Source organism: Eubalaena glacialis, chromosome 3 (assembly GCF_028564815.1).
Source record: "Eubalaena glacialis isolate mEubGla1 chromosome 3, mEubGla1.1.hap2.+ XY, whole genome shotgun sequence".
Lineage (NCBI taxonomy): Eukaryota > Metazoa > Chordata > Mammalia > Artiodactyla > Balaenidae > Eubalaena > Eubalaena glacialis.
Window position 1 is genome coordinate 156787540 of NC_083718.1, and position 26480 is coordinate 156814019.

Here is a 26480-nt window from a genome sequence, read left to right on the forward strand (position 1 = left end):
GGACACTGAGACCAAAAACTGTCAAAAGACACTTTTGAGATAAAAGAAACGTTCATATGAACTGAGTATTTAATGATATTAAGCAATTACTGTTAATTTAAAGTGTGATAATGGCATCAAGGTAAAATTTTTAAGTCCTTGTCATTAAGAGAGATATACTTGTTTGCTAGGTAATGGGTACATGGGGGTTAATTATTATTCTGTCTATTCTTATGCTTGAAAATTTTAAATTAAAAAAAAAGGACAGAAGGCAAGATTGTTGATCACTGGACTTTATTAAGATGGAATCATTGATAATTACACAGAAGCTACCAGCCTAAGCCAAAAATCCTTGAGGTTCACATGAACTTAGTTACACAAATAAGAAACAAATGGCATGTTCCAAACCATAAGGAAATATCCCGAAGCCTGGGTGATGAAGGCTGGGGTGAACGAATCTGCACACTTACTTCAAGCTGTTAAAGAGTTTGTGGGCCACCTAGATGGGGGAAAGAAAAGGATGTCATCAACTCGCATCTCTAATGTCATGAGTTCCAAGGGCCTTCATAACCTGGAACAGTACTGCCTCTCCTCCCACCACTTGCCTTCTGACACCCCCCCACTCTTCGTGAGCCCTAGTGAACTCCTTTCAATTACCTGAATCCTAGCTCCCTTCTAACCAGAACTCTCTTTCATCTTTTAATTTTCCTTCAAAATCTAAACTTACATGTTACTTCCTGCAAGCTGTCTCTAACAAGCTCCTGTCCCTCCTGTTTTCCCCACATAAACTTATGCCTCCCGTATCACAGTGCTTATTAATTCAACAAATATTTATAAAACATCTACTATATGCCAGATACTGTTCTAGGTGCTGAGTGAGTCACAACAGTAAACAAGACAATATCGCTGTCTCCTCTGGAACTTAGAGAACAATGAGAAATATAATATATATATACTTCCTGTAGTGATAAATGCTATGAGGAAAATAAAATAGGGGCAGGGGGAGGGAATAGCAACTTTAAATAGAAGGGTCAGTAAAGGCCATCCTGAGGTTACATCCAAGAGATTTACCAGATTACTAACCGTTCTACTTCTGTCTCTGCTGGTTTATAACTCAGTGTAGAACGGGACTATGCTTGTCTCATTCCCAGATCTTAACCTAGTGTTGCCTCATAAAAGTATTTAAATAACATAACATTTACCATTTTAGCCATTTTAAATTATCCATTTCTGTGGCATTAAGTAATTCACATTGTTCTGCAACCATCAACTTCCAGAACTTTTTCATTTTTCCCAACTGAAACTCCGTACCCATTAAATAATAATTCCCATTTCCCCCTCCCTCCAACCCCTGGCAACTACTATTCAATTTTCTGTCTCAATCAATCTGACTACTCTAGATGCCTCATATAAATGGAATGGTATTTGTTCTTTTGTGTTTGGTTTATTTCACTTAGCATGTTTTCAAGGTTCACCCATGTTATAGCATGTGTCAGTTTCCTTCCATTTTAAGGCTCAATAGTATTCCATTATATGTGTATACCACATTTTGTTTATCCAGCCCACCAATGGACACTTGGGTTGCACCCACCTTTTGGCTATTGTGAATGCTATGAATATGAACATGTATGCACAAATATCTATTCAAGTCCCTGAACAGAGTCTCAATTCTTTTGGGTGTAAACCAAGAAGTGGAATTGCTGGATCATATGGTACTATGTTTAATTTTTTGAGTAAAGTACTTATTTCTTTTTATTGCCAAATAATATTCCTTTATATGGATAAATCACATTTTATATATCCATTTATCAGTTGTTTTGTTTCCAATTATGGCTATTACGAATAATGCTTCTATGAATATCTGTATATAAGTTTGTGTAGAGATGTTTTCATTTCTCTTGGGTATGTAACTATGAGTGGAATTGCCGGGTCATATGTTAACTCTAAGTTTAACCTTTTGAAGAACTGCCAGACTTTTCCATAGGGCTGTACCAATTTACATTCCCATAAGCAGTGTATAGGAGGCTTCCAGTTTCTCCACATCACCAACACATTTTTTTTCATGATATGGAGAATTGTATATAAATGTTCCCTCTTTCCACTAAAATCATGTTGAAAAAAAAAGTTGTATGAATAATTGTATATAAACCAGAGGATGGATAAAATATGAATATACATCAATGGAAAGGAATATAATGCCTCTTCATAATATTTTACATGTAAATGTGTTTATTATGATTTCATTTTTGTTTAAAAATCTGATAGTATTATACCAGAAAACGTGGTAATCTCTAGACAGTATGATTTCAGTTGGATTTTTGTCTTTATAAAAAAAATTTTCCAGGGAATTCCCTGGTAGTCCAGTGGTTAGGACTCCGTGCTTCCACTGCAGGGGGCACAGGTTCAATTCCTGGTCGGAGAACTAAGATTCTGCAAGCCATGTGGTGCAGCCAGAAAAAAAACCAAACAAAAAAAATTTTTTCCTTAACTATCACAATGTGTTTAATATGAGCCTGTGTATGAGTATGTGTACATGTACATTTGTGTGTTTGCATTGTATATTATAGAATTAAAACAAAATACCTAAATTGGGATTGCTGAAGCATAAATTATGAAAGTTGCCTGAGTGGAGATCATTAACTATTTTAATAGTTATTTAAACTATTAAACTATAAACTAGTGGGGAGTTGTTTATTGATTTATTGACCCCCTTCACCCATTTCTCCCTATCTTTTTGATTATAGCCATTCTTGTGGTATGAAGTGGTATCTCATTGTAGTTTTGATTTGCATTTCCCTAAGAGCTAATGGTGTTAAGCATCTTTTCATATGCTTATTAGCCACCCAATCAGTTTTTTTTTTTTTTTTAAACCATAAAAATATCCATTTATTTAATAGTTATCTAGTGTTTTTTACATGCCAGACATCTCAGTGGGTGATGGTTACACGAAAGTAAATAAGACACATTTTCTGTCTTTACTGAACATATGGTCAACTTGAAGAGAGAGATATATAAGCAGATATTTTTTAAGGTAATATGACAGATGCAATGATAAAGACTAATAATCAATCAGTTTTAACATAAACAATCATATTGAACTTTGCCTACCCTGTAATTTATTAAAATACCTTACTGTTATATTTAAGGGAGTCAAACACAAGTTTACTTAAAAAAAAAAAAACAAACAACTTTTGTACCAACTATTATGTACAAGACACACCGGAGGATATAAATTATTTTAAAGAGTAGCCTTTTGTACTTAAAAATACAAAATCCAGTTTCCCCACTGTTTAGCAGTATAAATTAGAACATCACTTCTCTTCTCTGAGCCTGTTTCAGCACTGTCCTGCCTCTAGGATGAAAAGGTGGTCAGCACCAAGTCTTCCCTGGCCACTGTAAGCTTTCCCCTTCCTGACCTTAGGCTGACTTACGCAGTGGTCCCTTGCATGCAAAAAGTCAAAGAGCTCCTCTGTGCAATCCTCTGTCTGTGACCTGGAGGATACACGCTCATCACAGAGCTGTAGCTGCTCCCGAGCCTTTACACATTTCTCCAGCTGCTCGCATTGCTCTCTCACTGTTGTTAGGGGATCCTGAATGAGAAACACACACACACAGAAAACCAAAATGGGGGTTTTAGGAAACCCACAAACCATAAGCTTTGATTAATACAACCACCAAACCAAGGTGCTGCCTCTGAATTACCGTGCAGAAGGCCAGCTGGCAGAGCCACACTGCCGCCAGAAATGGCAGAATGGGGTCTCCCATTCAATTCTGATGCTAAGTAGTAGGGGAAAGTTTCACATTCCTGCCTTCCAGGGTTGCCAGTATGCACTGAAAGCCTCAGTCCTATCTGAAAAACAAGGTGGTAAAGGAAACCTGGCCAAACTTGAAGTAGATCTATAGGAGGCCTTACTTGTTAACACAGCATTTTGGGATATGTAATGTCTGTGAATTTCAATTCCCCTCGTCTGACAACCAGGCCTATGCACCCCAGCTGCCCAGCTAGAAAGGCAATGTTACATGGAGAAGGACAATCTGAGAAAGGTTCCTTCTAGAATTTTTATTAAACCACAAATAGCATATGATCGAGTACCAGGCCTTCAAGATGCTACTCTGCTCCCTGATACCATGACTGGAGAAGCCCCAAACACAGAAAAGACTCAGCTTCCCAGGCCCACACGCCCCCCAAACACTGAACAGGAGGTATTAAAGGATTTTTCCACTCCCATTCTCTCTAAGGTGTCAAGAATCCTTAAATTGCCCTTAGAGTTTCATGAAACTCAAACTTTCTTTTACTGAGAAGGTTCCAAACCTGAGACAGCTCTTACCACTAATTCCTCCTCCTCCTCTTCTTCCTACAAAACGAAAACAAAATTAATGTCAGCAGCAATTTTATAACACATATATTCCCAATCATATTGATGTTGTAATCACTGAGGATAGACATTATTAATCTTTTTAAATTTTCTGTATTTTATGATGATTTGATGTTTTAGGAGACTTGCTAATCCTGGAGACAGCCCCTCCCAGGACTGGCTAATTTCTAGAGTTAGCAAACAACTTGCCTGGGGGCACGCATTTCATATGCAAACCAACCAATCCAAAACCCTTCTCACCAACCACCTTTCTCTAACTCTCCTACACTAAACCAATTATTGCCCCTGCACTAATCACATCAGGGCTAAGTGTCAAACAAACAGGGACCAGCCCAAAGCCCAGAGCCCACCACGAAATTATCCAATCTTAAACTTGCTAGAGCACACCTATCCTGCCTCACTCATTCCTTTTTCCTTCTGCTCCTGATTGATCCAAGCACTTCCCCATGTGGCCCTGGGTGGTATGGCCGGCCCCCTTCTCTTGGGAACTGTAAGTAATAAACTCTTCTTTCAAAAACAGTTGTCTCATCTTAGTTATGCTTTGAAGAAGGGTGATAAATATCATTCTAGACAGGGCCACTTATATAAACAACTTTTTACCAATTTAAATTATTTTTTAATAAATTATAAAGTAGTTTAAATTAAAAAAAAAAAAGTTGTCTCCATGCTTGTAACCTTACCCTACCTGATTAAAACAAGTCCTGGGTATATTTCAACAAGGACACACAATTTCACGTTCATCAGCAACAAACTTAAGTGTGCATAACACTCTAACGTTTATAAGCACTTTCATATCTGTAATGATTTGATTAATCACAACAGTCCCTTAAGGGGCTCCCAGTTTAGGAATAACAAACACTAATTAAACATTTTCTGATATAGATTCAAGCTGTCATATTAAAACTGCCATATCAATTTTAATGTATAGATTTTGCAAATACTATGCTATATTTAATACCTAACTGTATCTGTAGTGTATATGTAATATATTAATGCCCATTAAATGTTTTAATTTTTTCTGAAAAAAAAAAAAGATTCAAGCTGTCAGATGTTCATATGGAATCTGCATAACTTAAGTATTTTATTCTAAATTCTGGTAGGTCCCAGTATTACCAGAAATAGCTAAATTTAATCCTCACACCCCAAACCAAGTTAGGAAGAAAGCTAACATTCTTTTTTTTTTTTCTAGGCTCTGAACCTGAATTGGGAACATGAAAATGGCCAAACCTAAACTCTACTTTAGCCAAAGCTTAACTAAAGATAGTTTCGGTCGCTGCTTTTTGGCTTGCTGAGCTCCCAGGACACTAAGTAGACTACCAACATAAGTGCACCAAAGGTCTACACAACTCCATTCACAAGCTTGAAAACATCAGGCCCTACCTGTTACTCCTGATTCAGGTGCACAACCTTCCAAGAGGAGCAGTGTAAAAAAAATTCCCCTTGGGAGCAACAGCAATAGGCCTAAATCTGTGGCTTAGCATAGTCTGATCAGTAACTCAACCTGTCAAAAGTAAGGCATTTGCCTGACCGTGCATGCATGTGTCCACATTTGGGGGAAGGGAAAGAAAAGGCATACATACAGAAAAAAAGAACTAGCTCAGAGATCCTTCACTGTGTTTTCAAAATTCCAATACAATCTGCCCCATTCTCTACCATGACCTTCAGTGAAGGGACCAAAGCTCATCAAAGCTGCGAGTGAGGGGTAGGGCAGGTTCAACTGTAACCCAGGCTATTTATTCTTACAATTAGCAAAGGTGTCTTCTAAACATGAAGATGTTACTTAGGAGGTAAAATTCTAGTTTTCCATTAAACAAGGTTTCTTAACCTTGCTCTTAAAAAAAATTCATCCTGAATAAAGTTTTTCCAGAAAACTGAAATCACATTCTGCCTGAGTTAGAAACCGGAAATTAGCATCCTAGAAGCAAGACCTTTATATCCTTTCCCTATTAGCAATGCTACTACACCGATCATTTCATGTCTTTGATAATTTTGTGTCAAAAGTATCATGGCATGTTTTGGGAAAACAAATCCAAATACAAGTCTGAATATGGACTACTTCATGTAAAACTTCATGTCAATGAGAAAAACCAAGGTCACACTACATAAAAAGATTCAATCTCCAAGAGGAACAGGTTCTTCATAACAAACTTCAGTTTTCTTATTTTAAAATTGACTACTTGTTTACTTTCTTTTCCCTCATCTACTGCTGTGGTGAGCCCTACTTAACTTTCTGGTATACTTCCAGCTGAACTTCCTGAGGCTGGCTCTGTTTCTTTCTGGTCCTCTTTCTGATAATAAGGCTAGAAAAAATTATGGGATAAACTAGTTTCCAACTATTCTGAACGCACAGCTGTCGGGAAGTGACCAGAGAACAAAGAAAAGACAGGAAATGTGATGGGAAACAAAAAACTAGCTGGTTTCTGTAAAACTGTGTAACACTGTGGCTAAGTCTTGGCTCTGGAACCATGCTGCTTGGGTTCAATTCCTGGCTCCAATATTTACTAGCTGTGTGTTCTCAGACAAGATATTTAACCTCTCTATGCTTGTTTCCTCATCTGTAAAATGGCAACACTGAGAGTACCTAATACTTACCTCACAGGACTATTGTGTGGCTTAAATGATTTAGTACATACAAAGCACTTGGAATCGTTAAGCAGCCAATAAATTATTATTACATTGGCATTCTCAGTCAGGGAAAGAGCTCCCTCTTTTATCACAGAATTATACCGCACATCCCCACACTGTCCCCAAAGACACCCTCCCTCCCTCCACCCAAAGAAAAAGAAAACACGTTTTCACAGAAACTAGCGTTAAGGCCAGCTGCCCGGAACCTCCACAGAAGATATGGCAGGATTCCCGACCCGAGCTGAGGCGAGGGCTGGGTTGGTCCGCTTGCTCCCCAAACCCGACAAAACTAGGGGCTCTGAACACCTGACTGACTAAAAATACAGGCACTGCTTTTACAAAAGTTTAGTCCACACAGCATTTTCGCTCTCGTTAAACCTTCACCACATTTACAGAATGGGGAAGCCAAGGCCCAGAGAAAGCCTAGTCATCTACTTGCCCAAGGTCACTCGACGAACTCCAGGGAAGGGTAAGGGGAACCAGCTCTCCCGACCCTGCAAACTCTATGGGGGAAACGTTTTTTGGCGGGCTAGGTCCTGAGCCTCAGGGCTACGAAGAGGGTCGAGTCGCTCGCCTGGTCTTACCTCATTGGGATCTCCGGACCCGGCCAGCATCCTCTGCTCTTCCTCCAGCACCATGTCCGACTGCTGTTGTGGATTCAACACGAGCAGCAACAGCGGCACCTATTCACTTCAGGATCAAGAAGGACTTGTAAGGGTCACTCAACGGATATCCGGCGATCTGGCCGGAAGTGCGGCAGACTAGTCGTGGTCGCGAACACACGCTCCGATTGGCATGTACTACTGCTCAGAGGCAGGGAATAGGGGTAGCTGGTATTTGCACCAGGGGAGGATTTGCGAAGGAATTATCCCCTTAGTCACGCCAGACCCAAACATATTGACCCTTGGAATTTACTTGAAATATTGGCTTCTAAGAGACTTGGAAAGTATGCAGAAGTATTCGATGTTCCTTTAGCTCAATTCCCAGTCTTCCCCACATCGCTGATGGAACTGTCCTAACTGCTGACCTTTTCAAGATGGTGGCCCGCGAATGCTACTCTCGGGCTCGCGCACCTCCCCAAGATGGCGGCGCCCGAGGCCTGGCGCGCCCGGAGTTGCTGGTTCTGTGAGGTAGCGGCGGCAACGACCATGGAGGCCACGTCCCGGGAGGCGGCGCCAGCGAAGAGCTCGGCCTCGGGCCCCAGCGCTCCCCCCGCCCTGTTCGAGCTGTGCGGGCGGGCGGTGAGCGCCCATATGGGGGTTCTGGAAAGCGGGGTGTGGGGTAAGTCGCGGGGTGAGGGGCTACCTCTGGCAACGAGCGGAGACGGCCCAGCGGCCGGGGGGCGCGGGGGGCGAGGCCGGGAGGCCTGGAGCAAGGCCCAGCCCGGGGCACTGGAAGCCAGACCGTTGGGTTGGAGCATGAATTCCGTGACTGACAGGACTGGGTACAGTAAAGGCGGAGACCAAACCGGCAGGTGGACCCGCACCGCGGCCTGGCCGGGGGGCGCGGGGGGCGAGGGGGGCGAGGCCAGGAGGCCCGGTCTGGGGCGAAGCGGGCCGGGCAACAGAGGCAGGACTGACTAGCCGGGCTGTGGGCACCGAAGTGACACTCGGGCTGGGCCGGGCTGCGGAGTCTCGGATGTCGAACGGACGGTCAGGGATGGCCCGTCTGCTTGGGGGCGGGGGCCGAGGTTGCGAGGCCCGGACGGAGGCCAGGAGGCCAGGCCCGGGGCCACCTAACCAGACTGACGGCGCGGGGCCTCCGGCGTCTGCCTGACAGACCGCGGGGGCCGAGACTCCGGAGGCCAAGCCGCTGGGCGAGGGCAGCCAGTGGACTGGACTGGAGAGCGAGGTGATGGGGCTGCCGGAGAGGCCGAAAGGCTCGGGGCGCCGAGGCCTGTCTGACGGCCCGGGGCTGGAGGGAGCCAACAGACGGCCAGGGCCTCGGATGCCAAACTGACTGAGCGACGGACTGACGGGCAGGGCACGGAGCGCCGGAGGCCGCTCGGATTGGCCGGAGCGGCGAGGAAGGGCCAGAGAGCGGGTGAAGGGAGGCCGGGAGAGGATCAGCAATCGACGGAGGCGCGAATGACGGACAGGCGGGAAGGGCCACGGAGGCCCCAGGCGGGGCGACGGCCCGGGGATCCCGAACTGGGAGGGGGCGCGGCGCCGCTAGGAGGCCTGGGTCCGAGTGGAGTGAAAGGAGGCCCGGGCCTGAGAGCGGCCGAGACCGCCAGGCCCGGCCTGGGTTGAGGGCGCCCAGGCTGAGGAGCAGAGGCGGGCGGCCTAGGGCGCTGGGATGAGGGCCTGGGAGGGTGAACCGACTAGCCCGGCTGGGGTGCCTGGGAGTACGGCGGCGGGATGGGCCGAGTAACGGAGGAGGGAGGTCTGCAGGCGGATTGGCACGAGGAGGCCGGGCCGTGGGGTGGGTACCACTGGTCGCAGTCTGGCAGCTGAGGAGGAAAGCGCGGGTGGGCGACCTGGGCACCGACGGTGAGAGTGAAAGAGAAGAAAGTGAGAGCTCTGGGGGTAGGCCTGGCCGCACGGGGCGGAGGGAGGCCTTGGGCCTGACTGACTGCTGGTGTGAGGGGGTGGGGCCCGGAGGCCAGGGCTGAAGTTGGGTGAGGAGATGGCAGGCCAGGCCGAGGGCCCGGGGAGGGGGAGGGGGTGGCAGGAGAGGAGGCCCTGGGCCTCCGGGGTGGGGGGGGTGTCTAGAGTAGGCCTCAGGAATGGTGGTGGTGGTGTCTTTGCGAGGAGGAAGGCCCGTGTAAGGTCAGGAGTGGGGGCTTGATGTCCTGGGATGGGGGGTTTGGGTTACACGCGTGAGGAGGCCGATGTGGAGAAAAGGCTCTGGCGTTTGGGGGGTTGGGCCTCCAGGAATGAGCCCCAAAGCTGTGGAGTGGTTAAGGAGGTCCAGGGATGGAGGAAGGCTCTTGGTGGTGGTGGTGGTGGTGGTGGGGACCGATCCTGAATAGGCCCAAGTGCCTTGTCTGCGGGGGGCAGACTGTTAGAAGTCCTCAGGCCTAGTGAGGGGGAGGGGATTGTGGAGGCCCTGGACCAACAGCTAAAAAGAGTAGGGTCAGGCTGACTCATGGGCAATGGGAGAAAAGTCTCAGTGGATCTGTGCAGGAGGCTCAGAAAAATCCTGGGGAATGTGGAAGAAGGTACAGTGGATCTGGCTGTGTCAGCCTGGACCTTCCAGAATGCTAAACCTGGCTACGAGGACAGAGGACTGGGGGTGGAGGCCCGAAGTTGGGAAGGGGAAGCATTGAAGATGTGGGCTGGAAAGAAGCAAGGAAGAGCCTGGCTTAAGAAGAATGGAGAAAGGTACAGAGGAGTTTGTGAATAACGGGATGAGAATCCCTGTAGCTGTGAGAGGGGATGGCTAAACAGGGGAGCATTATGGACAGAGGAGGAAGAGCTCCTATGGGCCTAGCCCAGGTGGACAGTCACACAGAATCAAGCTAGGTCTCTTAGAAGGGCCAAGTAAGAGGCCTGCTAAGCAATGCTATTTTGGAGGAAGGTCTCAGTGTGGGCTAACAGCCAGGAAAGCCTTCCTGGAAGTAGTGCACTAGCATTTCTTTGTGTAGAGAGAGAGGAGGGGAAAATGAGTAAAGGCAGCAGGAAAGGATATAATGAGGAATAGAATAGGTATGTTATACCTTGAATGCCGGGATATGGAACTTGGACTTTATCTTGAATGCAGTAGAGTGACTACATTAGTATAATAGCATAGGGAATTAATGCTTTTCTTCAACAGGTACACTGAGTACCTACTATGTAGAAAGAATTGTACTAGGCTCTTGGATATCTAGACTCAGTTATTGCATAAGTAAAGATAAAAGGAGATCCTGGAATGTAAGTTTTGAAAGAATTTTCTCAAGTATCAAGATCTTAAGACTTGTTCTTGGCAGGACAGAGATGCTTTTGACAGGATAAGAATAATAATCTTAAGAGGTAGTTATTATTATCTCAATTTTAAAATTGAGGAAACTGAGGCTCAAAGACATTAATTTGTCCATGAATTCGTAATTAAGTGGTACAATCAGGATTTCACCCAGTTTTGTCCAATCTAGAGACTAAACCATTTAGCCACAATACTGTAATGCCTCTCAGATCTAGGGAAGTTAGCAAGAGCAAGTTTTGTTTTTAAGATATATTGAATTAAGAGTATAGAGCCTAATTATTTCTATTCTTCATAGGAAAGTGCTAGTTCAGGGTATAGTGGGAGCCCAAAGGATGGAAGTGGCCAGTTTGGAAGAGTGGGAAGGGAATTCAGGAAAGGCTTAATAAAGGGCATGTGATACGTGAAAGATGAGTAATTGATATGCTGAAAATGGCAAGAACATTCCCAGTGGAGAGAACAGCATGACAAAGGCACAGGCAGAAAGCAGGGAGTTAGGTAACTGAAAGAAGTAGTTTAGTATGGCTGAAGTGTAGGAGGCAAAGCAGGGAGCTGGAGAAGTTAGTAGGGCCCAGATTATGAAGGACTTTTTTTTTAATCACACATATTCAAAAGAACCTTTTAAATGCGGAATGGTCCATTAGACTTGGGCAGAAGTGAACTGCCAGCTCCTAAATGAGCCTATCAGCTTGCTTTGTGGGATTATCTCACCCTTGAAGACATGCATGCCCCTGAAATTCCAGCTGCCAACTAAGTGGCTGAAGATAAGTGGACCAGAGTTTGAATTAAACTTAGGTTAGCTTCTATAAGTTCCACTTTGTCAAGTGAGAAGTCTGCCCTTCTGTTTTCCTTTCCAGTAGGATAAATAATGCTTGCAACTCTGGGAGAAAAAAGTAAATTTTATGTTTGGTTTTTGTAGCCCTCCCAGGCCCAATACTTCAAAGCATCTTACCTCTGCTCAATATATATTACTTGGAGAGGATTGAGGAAACTGCCCTCAAGAAAGGTGAGTGTTTTTCTGTCTTTTTTTCAGTCACTGATTGTAAGCAAGGCACCATGATGTTCTTCAGGTAAATATTACACCTGATACCTGCATAGAACTTCATGCTTTTCAAAAAGTACCCTCACACCTATTTTCTTATCTGATTTCTCAATGTCCTGTGAAACACAAAACAAGTATGTGATCCCTATTATACTAATAAAAAAGAAACCAAAGGCACACAGCAATTAATAGCAAAGCCAAATAGAACCCAGATCTTTTGTGGGATCTTAGTTCCCCGACCAGGGATTGAACCCAGGCCCCGGCAGTGAAAACACCAAGTCCTAACCACTGGACAGCCAGGGAATTCCTGAACACAGATCTTTTTTTTTTTAAGTTATTTTTTTAAATTAATTTATTTATTTTTGGCTGCATTGGGTCTTCGTTGCTGCACACGGGCTTTCTCTAGTTGCGGTGCGCGGGCTTCTCATTGCAGTGGCTTCTCTTGTTACAGAGCACGGGCTCTAGGCACATGGGCTTCAGTAGTTGTAGCTCACAGGCTCAGTAGTTGTGGCTCGTGGGCTCTAGAGCGTAGACTCAGTAGTTGTGGCACACGGACTTAATTGCTCTGCACCATGTGGGATCTTCCCAGACCAGGGCTCGAACCCTGTGTCCCCTGCATTGGCAGGCGGATTCTTAACCACTGTGCCACCAGGGAAGCCCCAGATCTTTTTTTTTTTAAATAAGCTTCAGTTACAATGTTTTTTTTTTTAATTCATTTTTTATTTATTTTATTTATTTTTGGCTGCATTGAGTCTTAGTTGCAGCACGCGGGATTTTCGTTGAGGCACGTAGAATCTTTCATTGCGGTGCCCGGGCTTCTCTCTAGTTGTGGCGTGTGGGTTTTCTCTTCTCTAGTTGTGGCATGCAGGCTCCAGGGCGCATGGGCTCCATAGTTGTGGCGTGCAGGTTCCAGAGTGCGTGGGCTCTGTAGTTTGCAGCACGTGGGCCCTCTAGTTGAGGCGCGCGAGCTCAGTAGTTGTGGCACGTGGGCTTAGTTGCCCCACGGCATGTGGGACCTTAGTTCCCTGAACAGGGATCGAACCTGGGTCCCTTGCATTGTAAGGAGGATTCTTTACCACTGGAGCACCAGGGAAGTCCCGAAGCCAGATCTTTTGAATCTTAGTTTTTCTAATTTTTCAAGCTGCCTCCCAAACCCCTCATTGGACACATCTGTTAACAGCTAACATTCATCTAACTAACCCTGTTCCAAGCACTGTCTTAGGCACTTTACCTGGAGAAACTCATTTAATATTTTCAACAACTCTGTGAAATTGCTATTATTAACTACATTTTATAGATAAGGAAACTGAGGTACAGAAAAATTAAGTAACTTGCCCAGGGTTACACTGCTAGACTATGGTTTGCTGATATTTAAAGCCAGGCAGTCTGTCGTTAGAGCCAGTGCTCTTTACCACTCTGCCGTGTTGCTCCTGTGAACCTAGAAAAGGACATTAAAAGGCTGATGTACTTCACTCATGGAGACCAAGGGGCAGCCAAGTAAATGTGATATTTCTCTCTACAGGCCTCTCCACTCAGGCCATTTGGCGCCGACTATGGGATGAGCTGATGAAGACAAGGCCTTCCAGTTTGGAAGTAAGTTAAGGCACCAGGTAGAACTCTGGCCTGACTTTGCACAGTGAAAGCAGGAATAGCACACAAACACAAGCTGGGTACTGGTAAAGTGCAGGGGCAGGCATGGAATGAATTTGGGAAGAGGTCTCTGATGGCTTGTCACAAAGTTCTTTTCATTTGACATTTGTCACTGACTTGCTTGTTCACCATGTTTGCAGGTGACACAAAACAGGGAAAGGTAGTGATCACAATGGATGGCAGAACCTGGATTCAGGTCTTGACAGGGCTGGAGCAATGGTCAAACCTAACGACGAAATTTAGCAGAATAAACCAACTCTCCACTTGAGTCTAAAAATTCTAATTGCATGACCTCAGGGTAGTGGGTGGAGGGGTCTGGCTTAGCAGCAGCTAGTATAAAAAAGATTAAGAGGGTTTAGTCTACATTGTGCTGAAGCCACTCATATAATGACTGTATCCTGAGCTGTGTGAACTAATGTAACTATAATGTAGACTGAAAGACAAGGGGGATGATAGACCTGCTTGACTCTTCAGTGGTCAGGCTATCCCTGGAGTATGGAGAAAGAAGTCAAAGCCACATCATGTGAGTCACATTTGGAAGACTGGAGATGTTTTTCCTGAGAAAGAGAAGACTTGGGGAACATGAACTGTCTTGAAATATTTGAAAGAGGGATTAACAGACTTGTTCTGGGTGGAAGCTAAAGGAGGATAAATTTTTGCTAAACTGTAGAATTTTTAAACTCTAAGGTTATTGGTGATGAAACAAGCTAATTCCAGAGGTAATAAGCTTCCCATCACTAAGTGTTTAATAGAGTCTGGATAACCACCTGACACAAGGGTACTGTATCAATAGAAGTAGTTTGGCATTGTTGGAGATACTGGACAAGATGACTTTTAGGGGTCCTCTTAGCCCTTAGAATAATAAGATTCTATTATTCATTGGTTCATATATAACTCACTGGAGCTCTCATTTAAACAGAATTCCTTTTGCTGCTCCATAATTAGGTGACAGGACAGATTGAGTTCAATAAACATTTACTCAAACTTACCACGTACCACGTCTTATGCTGAATATTAGAGGTATAGACACAATCCCTAATCTTGAGGAACTATCAGTTTAGTGGGGAAATCTGCAAACAAATACATCATGTATGGTAGGGCAAGTGGTATGATCGAGTGTAGCGAGGAGGTTGAAGGAAAAGGGAGTAAGAAAGTCTTTCCTAGGAAGTAGTATTTGAACTGGGCTTTATATAGTGAATGAGGCCAAATGACAAGAGAACACGCTCTTATCAGAAATTGGAGATTTATTTTGTGGGGATATACTGGGTTCAGTAACATTCAGCTCCATTTCCACTTCCAGATCTAGATGCAACCCCTGGAGCTCAGCATAATGACATTGAGGCCCAATGAAATTATCAGGCATTATGTACAGGAGTTAGGCCTCATGAGGAAGAGAAGTGGACACAAGAATGTTGAGAAACGGCAACAGCTTCCTGCAACCTTTAAAGAAACATGAGATTCACTTTGTCACAGTGTCTCCCAAGTAGCATGGTTGACTAGCAGGTGATGGAGACTGTAATATCTTTCTCTTTGAGAAAGCTTTTTCCACCATTATCTCAAGCTTCCTGGGAAGGAATGTCTATTTGTTATCTGTTTCCTTGTCTCAGAGTATTTCAGAATATATAGGATGCCCCAGGCCTGGTGGCCTAACAGTCACCTACACACAAGTCCTGACTTGGAGCATATCCATTCCAGAGGGTGTCTGCTTCCACTTCCCACTTTTGCATAACAGTAACCTTCACTTCATTCATAATTCAAACAGTTATTGAGTGACTATTCAGTTCCAGGCACTACGCTAGGTTCTAGGTATACAGTGGTGAGCAAGATAGACAGAGCACCTGATTGCTCATAGAGCAATAGTATTTCAAACTGTGTAGTACTAGTGTATATGTTTATTAAGAGATCTGCAGAATAAAATAGATATTCTGGAGACAAAGCAATGGGGAAATGAAGGATTATTCAGTCAATGATTCTCTAGTAACTGGTTAACCATTTGGAAAAAATAAAGTTAGTGCCTCACTTTACAGTATACTCAATTTCTATATAGATTAAAGATTACATTGTAAAAAGTAAAAGCACAAAACAATTTTAAAAAAGAATAAAGGTGACTGGTTATCTAATCTCAGGGTGGAGAGTGCTAGTAAATAGGCAGGACCAAAAAAGAAAATATGGCCACATCTGGCCACATAAAATGCCAACACTATAAATACAATTTAAAAGGTATGTAAAAAAAAAACCACTATAAATACAATTTAAAAGGTACATAAAAGAATGTTTGCAACAATATTTGCAAAATAAAAGGATACAGAAGATAAGACAGAGGCGAACAGTAGAATAAAATGAATATAGATTTGGACAAGTTTCAAAATATACAAAAATCTCCAATAAAGTAAAAAATGTTCAATCTCATTAATAATTAAAAAAATGGGAAAGTAAAATTATACCTCTTAAATTAGTGAAGTCTTGTTTTAATTTGGTTTTGTTTTAAAAGATAATTCCAGGGATGGGTAGGACTTGCATTTTAATATGCTGTTGGTGGGAGCAGAAATGTTACAACTTTCTTGGTGGGCAATCTGGTGATAATTGTCAAGAGTCTTTAAAATATTCAAATTCTTCAACTAGAAATTTTAAGAAGTATATATCTTATGGTATATAAAATTGAGATACTCATGAAGATTTATTTCCAGATGTTCATTACAGCAAATTTAATATAAAAAGCTAGAAACAATTTAAGTATTCAATAATATAGAAATTATTAAATATAGTACATCCATATTTTCAAAGTATTAATAAAGTCATTCTAAAAATATTTAAATACGTGGTGGTAAAAATGTTTAATGATGTGGTGATATGTAATGTTTAAAAAAAAAGCCCAGCATTTGAAACTGTTCAGAATTGTCTGTGTTAAAAACACAAATACTTATAGCTCATCACATATACATATACACTCCAAAAAGTTGGTTTACACATGATTTTTGATTTGCTTCCTTATAGTTCCACAAACAATATTTCTGTTATCAGAAAAACAGTGGACGATATATAGTTTATGAGCATTTGCAGGCTCTAACAGTTTAGTACAAGAAAATATTTAGCTCTCCCTAGTTTGTACACATTTCTTCCTTCCCTACGAGTACCTGAGCTGCCAGCCCGTTGTGGATGGGCCAAGGACTAATTGTGTTGGTAAGCAAATGTCATGTCACCTCTTTGGTGGCGCCTCATTTCCCCTACTCTCCCCCAAAAGAAAGTATTTAAATCACTTTGCATTGTCTGAACTATAGTGTACGAGTCCACAAAATGAGTGGCTTGGACTAGATCTCTCAGGTATTTTTCAGCTTTTAAGTTTTAGCATAGAATCTTCTATAAGGTGGTAATGGAATAAAATGCAGTGAATTGATATCTGCTTATGCATTAATTCATGAGAAAGAAGCCATCGCAATAGTCGTCAACTAATTTTACATACTCATTTAATTTTCACAACAACTCTGTCATGTAGGTATAGTTATCTTCCTCAGTTTACAGATGATGAAACTGAGGCAGAACGAGGAAAAGTGACTTACCTAAGGTGACAGTTCATGAATGGCAGACCTGAGATTCAAGTTGAGGCAGTCTGCCTCTGGAGTGCATGCTCTTAATCACTATGTCATGCTGCTTTCACTGTGGTTATCACAGGTCTGGGGTGTTCCAATTTCAAATATTCTCTCCTATTGTCTTTGTAAACCAATAAAATGTCTGAAAAACCCAAGTATTTAGTTATCTAAAGTTCATATTCCACATGCCTTATAGTTGGAAACAGCCACAATATCTTGGTTCATGTTCACATCTTTGTCCATATTTTAGGCCCAGATCTCATGGTAACCATCTATTTCACTTGTGAAGTTGAAGCCTTGCTAGGGATACCTGCAAGTATTTTTCAAGGCTGTGTGGGCCAGCAAATGTGTGAAAAAAGTGCTAGAATGAGGCAGGATTAAAGGATTCAGGAATACCCTCTTTGCTTCCACTTAAGGCTGAGTAGAGATTTGGTTGCCAGGTATTTTTTCCTGCTGCCCTCAGGCCCCCACACTGCTGCTAGAGGGGCCTTTCTCACTTGTTGCTGCTATGCAGTTAGCTTAAACATGAAGTCGTTCCTAATTATTACCACAGCAGGGTCTTGGGGAATAGCTAGGGCAAAGGGAATGACACTTTTGCCTGAGAATAGGGGCCCACTTCCTGCCAAGAACCTCATATAAACTGAGGGTCAATCTGGTATGAGGGAATGCACGGAGGCAGGGTAGATACCAAAGGAAGTATCTTATTTTTAGCCTTTGGGAACCTCAGGCCCCACTACCTTCAGGCTGAATAAGCACCCTGCTTAACAGGCTCTGCCTCCATCCAGCCCATTTCACACTTCCCATGTGGGGTAATTATTATCATTAACAACAGAAGTTACATTTTGTATTTTACAGTTTACAAGGTGCTTTAAACTTGCACTGTCTCATTTGATCTTCACAACAAACCGGTGAAGCAGGTGATATTATCCACATTTTACAGATGAAGAAAGAGGTTTAAAGAGGTCCGGAGTATAGTGGCAGAGCTGGCACTTTTATCAAAGTCATCAGACTTTCTATGCACCTTAGGAGAGAATGGGGACTTAGAGAAATATCAATATTTGTCTCAATGTGTCCTTTTGGGGTAGGTAGCAGTAATTCCTAATCTCTGATATATACATCAGAATCATCCAGGGAAGGTTTAAAAAATAAAGATGCCTGGACCTTACCTCAGATGTAACATAATCACCAAGTCTGGGTACACGGTATATGAATTTTGGGAAAAAGCTCCACAGTAAATTCTGATGTATATCAAAGCTTAAAAATCACTTGTGTTCAGTTCTTCTAAATGTATCAGAATAGCCTGATGAAATCTCATACCCATCAAAGCAAAGTATTGCCTTGGAGAAAACTAAGACTTGCTGCCTCCTCTCCAGGAATTTCTAATCTGGTTGGGATGAGATGTGTATACAGGCAGAGACTCAACACCATGAGACATATCTACCAACGTCTAAGACCTGAGTAGTCAGTATCAGAGTTCCAACAAGAGAGGTAGGGGGAGGGGTAGAAAGTGGGGCAGACAGTCAATGAGACGAACAGCCTCAAAGAGCAAAATGTTGGTAGGTCCTTTCATGAAGTCTACTTGATCTGGCAATGGAGAGCATTTCTGGCAGAGGTAGGAAAGGAAAAAGAAGGCACGTTTGGGTCAGTGAGGTGACCAGTTTCGCCAGAGCAAAGCATTCATGAGCAAGATGTGGCAGATAAAGCTTCTCAGGTAGGCAGAGGCTATATTGTGGACAGCTTTCCCTGCCAGCCTGAGGAACTTCAAATGTGCTGCAGCACTGATCCCCTAAGCAGTGGGGAGACATTAGGGGTTTTAAAGGAGAATAATGTAATCAGAGAGTTTTGTTTTTTAATACAAAGATGAACCCAGTGGACTTGTGCAAAAGTTTGGGAAGGGGAACAAGCAGAGGAATCAGGAAGCTAATGAAGTAGCCAGGTGTTAGGTGATAAGGGTCTGAACAAAGGTGGTAGTGTCAAGAATGGAAAGTTAGGATCAGGTTCTAAAAACAAGTGTGGAAGAACTTACAGGGTTGAGTGTTTCACTTGGGAGGCACTATAGCAGTAGTCTCTGGAACCAAATTTCCTGGGTTCAAATCTTTTTTTTTTTTTTGGCTACGCCGTGCAGCTTGTGGGATCTTAGTTCCCCGACCAGGGATTGAACCTGGGCCCTCAGAAGTGAGAGCTCAGAGTCCTAACCACTGGATCACCAGGGAATTCCCTCCTGGGTTCAGATCCTAATCCTGCCCCTTAACTGTGTAACCACAGGCAATAACATTTGTGCCTTGGTTTTCTTACCTGTAAAATGGATCTAATAGTAATATATACCTCAAAGATGTGAGGATTAAATGAATTTGCATACATTATTTAGAACATTACCTGGCTCAGTAAACAGCTAGCTATTGGAAGGAAGGAAACTGGGTTCCATGGGTAGCACTTAGTATCACAGCTGTCTGGAATGTTCTCTGCTTTCAGAGTGTGACCTGTTGGCGAGCCAAGTTTATGGAGGCCTTTTTTTCCCATGTTCTACGTGGGACCATTGATGTGTCTTCTGACAGGCGTCTTTGTGACCAGCGCTTCTCACCTCTCCTGCATAGCTCCCGCCATGTCCGGCAGCTCACCATCTGCAACATGCTGCAGGGTGCAACTGAGCTGGTGGCTGAGCCCAACCGCAGGGTTCTGGAGACCCTGGCCAGTTCCCTGCACACCCTCAAGTTCCGCCACCTGCTGTTCTCTGATGTGGCTGCTCAGCAGTCACTTCGGCAGCTGTTGCATCAGCTTATTCACCATGGGGCTGTCAGCCAGGTGTCGCTGTACTCCTGGCCTGTACCTGAGTCAGCCCTTTTCATTCTTATCCTCACCATGAGTGCTGGCTTCTGGCAGCCAGGCCCTGGTGGCCCACCCTGCCGCCTCTGTGGAGAGGCCTCCCGAGGCCGGGCCCCATCCCGAGATGAAGGGTCCCTCCTGCTGGGCTCACGCCGGCCTCGCCGGGATGCTGCTGAGCGATGTGCTGCAGCCCTGATGGCCTCCCGGCGGAAGAGTGAAGCCAAGCAGACGGCCAGAGCTGCACCTGCCGCTCGGGTAACACGCCGGAGCACACAGGAGAGCCTGACAGCAGGCGGGACAGACCCTAAGAGGGAGCCGCTCCCTCCAGCCACTTCCCATGAGGCTCCTGGCACCAAACGCCCACCCTCTGCTCCAGCCACCACCTCCTCTGCCTCTGCTTCCTCTTCTTCCACATCCTCATCTAAACGGGCTCCAGCTAGCTCAGCCCCACAGCCTAAGCCCCTAAAGCGTTTTAAGCGAGCTGCAGGGAAGAAGGGTGCTCGCACCCGTCAGGGGTCTGGTGCTGAATCTGAAGACCTATATGACTTTGTTTTCATTGTGGCGGGTGAGAAAGAGGATGGGGAAGAGATGGAGATCGGGGAAGTGGCTTGTGGAGCATTGGATGGATCAGATCCCAGTTGCCTGGGGCTTCCAGCACTGGAGGCCTCCCAAAGATTCCGCAGCATTTCCACCTTGGAGCTCTTCACAGTTCCACTCTCCACAGAGGCGGCTCTGACACTGTGCCACCTGCTGAGCTCCTGGGTGTCTCTGGAGAGCCTCACACTCTCCTATAATGGTGAGTGCCCTGGAGGGGCAGGGGTTGGGTCTCCCAGCAGCACCAGCTGTGTGCCCAACCCTGTGGAGGGGAATAGGGGGTATGATCAGGAAGCTGGAGATGTGGCCCTACCCACCTCACGGGAGGCAGAAGGCACACACATGAAATAGTGGCAGACTGTCGGTGCTCGAGAAGATGAACACAAGGTCTACAGGCTTGATCTAGTTGGAAGCAGGGGTTCCTGAGGGACAGTGAGAATCTGAAGAATGAGTCTACCTTAGATATGGTAGGCAAACCAAGGACAGGTGGGAGAATATAGTGTATACAGGGCCAACCAGGGCTGAGGTTGGATCTCAGTAGTCATATCAAAGCAGCTATACAAAAAGGTGTGGGACACCTTTTTTAAAAAAAATCAGACCAGCAACCTGCAAAACAGCCCTCAGTTCTTTCCTATCTGGTTGTGCCCAGCTAGCCAAATTTCAGTTCTGGCTAAATCCAGCAATCTGCCTAGGTTGCTGAACACTGCTAGAGAAAGTCACACAACTGCAGATTGGTGCTACTATATACATTCATGGTCATCAACCTCATATGAACCCTGTTTGCAACATCAGCTCCATTCCTACCCTACCACTTCAAACCCTACTTTTCCTTTCAGCAGATGACCACCTACTTTACAGAGAAAATAGAAGCCATCACACATAACTCCTTCAACTTATTGTTAACCAACCTATAAACTCCTACACCTGCACTCTTCCTTTCTTCCTCCATCACAATGGGAGAAATGGCTGCCCTATCTAAGGCTAACTTCTGCCTGTGCTCTGGATACATACCCTCTTACCGCCTGAGGAAAGCACATTTTTCAAATGCCTTAATAAGAGCTAACTTTTATATACTGCCTACTATGCATCTGGCATATTTTAAATATTCTTTAACTAATTTAATCCTTACAATTCTGAGGTCAAGTGACTTGCCCAGGATAAGTTAGTAAATTGTAGAGCTAGAATTCAAAGCCAGGTAACCTGGCTCCAGAACTCATACTTATAAACCACTTAATGCTGCCTCTCTTCTCTCAATCAGGTATCCACCAAAAACTACCACCACCACCTCCATCTATTCCATTTATTAACTACTGTCCTATTCTTTCATGCCCTTCAGAGACAACCTTAAGAGTCATCTGTGCCCTCTTCTCTCACAGCCACTCCAGCCTTGCTTACACCCCATCTACTGCATTGAGGACCTCGAGGTGACCAAGGTCATCCTTGTTGCTAAGTCCAATATATACCTTTCAGTCCTCATCTTAAATTAATTCTCGGCATCATCTGCTATTAAGTATTGTCTTCTTCATGAAATAGTCTCATTTCTACTATGTCAAAATTTTCTGATTTTTTTTCTCCTCCCTTTCTGGACATTACTTCTCTCTTAATGTTCAGAGATCCTCAAAGCTCACCTACTTTACACATGCTTCCTGGACTTGGTTTCAAAGACCAACTATGCTGAAGACACCCCCATTTTATGACATTAGCCCAGATCTTCCTCCTAAACTCCAGACCTATTTATCCAACAACTAGATATCACAGGATTCATAAACCACACTCCCCAACCTGAATGCATCTTCTTCCTTCTAAACAGACCTTCCTTCTGTTCTCAATGACATCACAGATGATTCAGTTGCTCAAAAGAAACCTGGATTCTCTTACTCCACATATATTTGGTTACCAGGTTGTACAGTCTCTCAGATTCATTTATTTATCTCCACATCCTTAATTCAGACTACCATTACCTCTCACCTGGATTCATCATTTCAGCAGTTCCTCCTGACTCCACACACACCATACAACTAATTTTTTACACCACAACCCAAGCATTTTCAAAAGTGCAAATCTGTCAATCAACTAAAAATTCAATGGCTTGTTGTCACTGTATGTCTGTTTTACTTAGAGGGCCATTCATGTTCCTACCCTGCTTACCTCTATAGTTGAATCGTCAACACTTCCCTCCCTTATACTTTACACACCAGCCACATTGAGTATTTCTGTTCTTGGAACCTGCCACTCTTTCTCCTTCAGGTCTTGATATATGCCAAGTTCACTCTGCCAGTCACTCCTCCTCCTTTTAGCCTGTCTCTTTTATGTTCTTTAGGACTCAGCCAGAGAGAGTCTTTACTGATGAAAGCTAAACTGGGTGTTAAGTACCCATCCTTTTACTTCCACAGCATTCTACTTCCCCAGTTCCCATGATATGCTTTTGTTATCAGGCTGTATAGGCAGGAACAAGATCTGCTGCTCATGACTATCTAGCAAAAAAACATGCTTACCAGGTGCTTACCATGGGTAAGGTTTAGTTGAATGAATGAATCAAAAGGAGCCTGCTTAGTCCAAGGAGAGATAAAGGTGTGGCTTCCAAGGAATTATTTGCTCTGTGGCATTAAGCAACTGCCCTAACCTTTCTGGATCCTACTCCCTTCTGTGGGATGTTTTCTGCCCTATTCCCACCCAATGAATTTAAAAGTATTCCCTATTGGATCACTGTCACTCTCCTGCTTAGTTTTCAGATGTTCCCCATGACCTATAGGAAAAGTCCAGAGATCTCTGCTGCTGTCTGGGCCCATCATTCAGCTAGCAGCCACATGCTGTCCCACCACATCCTATCTTCTGTTTTGTGACTCTGCCCTGACTGATGTTTGAGGGCATGGCCCAGTAGAGGAGACATCAGTAAGCTGGTTACCTGAGGAAAAAGCAAGACAACGGATGAATAGTTGAGAATGATTTAAAATAATCTGATCCAAAGCTCAGATTTGGTAGTTATCAACAGAAATATTTGGAGTTGTCTCTGAATATTATCCCTACTGATACTCCCACATGACTGACCCAATCTCTTTCCTGCCATAGGCCTGGGCTCTAATATCTTCCGCCTGCTAGATAGCCTGCGGGCCCTGTCAAGCCAGGCTGGATGCCGCCTCCGTGCCCTGCATCTCAGTGACCTGTTCTCACCACTGCCCATCCTGGAGCTGACACGTGCCATTGTGCGAGCCCTGCCCCTCTTGCGGGTCCTCTCTATTCGTGTCGACCACCCTAGCCAGAGGGACAACCCTGCAGTACCAGGGAATGCAGGGCCCCCTAGCCACATAATTGGGGATGAGGAGATACCAGGTGAAGTACTATGCGCGTGTGTCTATCTCCACAGAAGTGTGCAGGTGTATTTGTGTGGGGACGCAAAAGATCTCTAATCCAGGCCTGTCACCACACATTCCTGGCTTATCTGTAATTTGTTGCCTTTAGAGCCTGTTCTTAAAGATAACCATGGGTTGGATAAATCCCAGACCAACACTAGCCCCGTAGGGAGTGACTATGGCAGATCTGTCTCCAGAAAGGGGTCTGAACCAAGAACAGACCTGACCGTTAGACTAGATTGGGTCCCCATGCTGTATGTTCCCTTAGTTCCCGCATGTCTCATATCCCACCATTCTGCATACTCTATTCGTGTCTGATTAGTTGTCTTCTTGGATTAAAAGCACCGTTAAGGACAAGGACTAAGTCGAATATTAGCATACTGCCTTGCATATAGTAGGCACTCAAGGACAAGTAGATGAATAAATGATTTTTCAGTGAATCCTTTAAGGACAGGATGGGACCTGCAATGGGAGTGAAGTAGCAAAGGCCAGCTGTAATCTTCTCTCCCTACCATATCCAGAAAACTGCCTGGAACAGCTGGAGATGGGATTTCCACGGGGAGCCCAGCCAGCCCCACTGCTGTGCTCTGTACTGAAGGCCTCAGGTTCTCTGCAGCAGCTGTCCCTGGATAGTGCCACCTTTGCCTCTCCCCAAGATTTTGGGCTTGTGTTGCAGACGCTCAAAGGTAGGACCCAGTTAGAATGGTAAAGGGAGAAAAGAAGGGGACTTTGCATTGTTGTTTGAGAACACTAAGATCCATGAACTTTCCTGATCCAGAGTACAACCTAGCTCTGAAGAGGCTGAGCTTCCACGACATGAATCTGGCTGACTGTCAGAGTGAGGTGCTGTTTTTGCTACAGAATCTGACTCTTCAAGGTAAGTTCTTCATCCAGAGCCTGGGGCATTTGTGGGTCCTCACTGCAGATCTGCCACAGTCTCACTGAGTGAGCAAGCCATTGTTCTTTTCTTGGCCTTATGTCAACTATAAAATGATCACAGAACCTGCATCACCTTCTTTCTAAAGGGTCCCCTACTCAACTCTTCCTATACTAAACATGGGAAATTACTCACTTGGAGAGTGCCTCACCTAAAAATTTTTCTTACCTTCCAGTGGCTGACAAATGATGGTGGTGGGAAGGGATAAATGTGCTGCCAGGCGCCCCCTCATAGACTTGTAGCTAATGCCCACCCCTGCATAGAAGGAAGTGTATGGAGAACCGTCTGTGCAGAGAGCCTCCCCTGTAGGCTCAATCTCTGGTTTGAATACTGACTTAGTTGCAGCCTTGCTTGGGGTTTTGGACAAATTATTTTCTCTTTCTGGGACTCTATGTAAAATGTTCTTACCCCTTGCTAAGGCCCTGGGGCCGGAGGGGCAGCACCAGTTCTCATGCTGCCATCAGAACTTATTCCACTTTCTCTTGACAGAGATTACCTTCTCCTTCTGCCGTCTGTTTGAGAAGCGCCCGGCCCAATTTCTGCCTGAGATGGTTGCTGCTATGAAGGGCAACTCCACACTGAAGGGCCTCCGGCTGCCGGGGAACCGCCTGGGTGGGGGCAGGGCCCTGAGGAGGGAGAGGGGGAAGGAGCCAGTCCTTTGACCTATAAACTCAGTGGGTGAAGGCATACACCTCTCCACTGGGAAGACGGGGGTTGGGATATAGTTGTGCTGGGGCTTTAGGAGTCTGGGCTTCTCCCCAGCCAGAACTGGGTTGGGATACCCTTGTTCCCTGTTCTTGGGTAGAGGTGATGAGTATTTCTCCCCTTCTCCCCAGGGAATGCTGGCCTACTGGCCCTGGCAGATGTATTCTCAGAAGATTCATCCTCCTCTCTGTGTCAGCTGGATATCAGGTACATGTGGGCGTGGGGAAGGTGAGGGGAGGGCAACGACAAGGGATGGAGCTGCAGGGACACAGACCAGGGATTAGTTGACTCCTGGGTGTCTAATCCTTCTCACCCCTACCAGTTCCAACTGCATCAAGCCAGATGGGCTTCTGGAGTTTGCCAAGCGGCTGGAGCGCTGGGGCCGTGGGGCCTTTGGTCACCTGCGCCTCTTCCAGAACTGGCTGGACCAGGATGCAGTCACAGCCAGGGAAGCCATCCGACGGCTCCGGGCCACCTGCCATGTGGTTAGCGACTCGTGGGACTCATCCCAAGCCTTCGCAGATTATGTCAGCACCATGTGATGGGCCCATGCCTCACAGGCCCATGCTCAGTACCATCAGCTTGCAGGGGCTGAGGCATGGGCTGCCCAGAACTCCCAACCACCAATTCTATCTTTCTCTTTCTGTCACCTTTTTTCTCTTTTTTCCTTTTTCCCTTGCACTGAGGTCTTGGAGGCCTTGATGGGGCCCAGCAAAGGCATTCCCACAACTGGGTTTAGAGCCTTTGGGCTCCTTACTCAGTACCCGGGGCCAGGAGGTCACAGTGGTCATTAATCACTGAGGACAGCCCCCACCCCCTTCCCTGCCCCGGGGTTCCTGCTTTCCCTCCTCAAGCAGTTACCCAGGCTTTAGTGAAGTGTAGGAGTGCCCACTACCAGGCCTCTCCTCT

The 26480-nt window shown here is 44.9% G+C and overlaps 2 protein-coding genes across 3 annotated transcripts; one reads left to right on the forward strand and one right to left on the reverse strand.

Moving 5' to 3' along the window:
- Window positions 1–256: 256 nt before the first annotated feature.
- On the reverse strand, window positions 257–7706 carry LOC133088618 (cytochrome b-c1 complex subunit 6, mitochondrial). 2 transcript variants are annotated; one of them, XM_061186634.1, is made up of 4 exons: window positions 7565–7706; window positions 4308–4334; window positions 3396–3569; window positions 257–478 (listed from the first exon to the last, which is right to left on the reverse strand). In XM_061186634.1, the coding sequence occupies exons 1-4, from the start codon at window positions 7616–7618 to the stop codon at window positions 446–448; spliced, it is 288 nt and encodes a 95-aa protein (XP_061042617.1). In that variant the 5' UTR covers window positions 7619–7706; the 3' UTR covers window positions 257–445. The 2 variants fall into 2 exon arrangements, with proteins under 2 accessions (XP_061042617.1, XP_061042618.1); XM_061186635.1 differs by having other exon boundaries at window positions 3411–3569; window positions 7565–7702.
- A 319-nt stretch (window positions 7707–8025) lies between these two features.
- Window positions 8026–26278, forward strand: LRRC41 (leucine rich repeat containing 41). Its single transcript, XM_061184269.1, has 10 exons — window positions 8026–8261; window positions 11803–11889; window positions 13448–13518; window positions 19635–20781; window positions 23649–23909; window positions 24451–24615; window positions 24708–24806; window positions 25356–25478; window positions 25703–25778; window positions 25894–26278. The coding sequence occupies exons 1-10, from the start codon at window positions 8063–8065 to the stop codon at window positions 26111–26113; spliced, it is 2448 nt and encodes an 815-aa protein (XP_061040252.1). The 5' UTR covers window positions 8026–8062; the 3' UTR covers window positions 26114–26278.
- The last annotated feature ends 202 nt before the right edge of the window (window positions 26279–26480 follow it).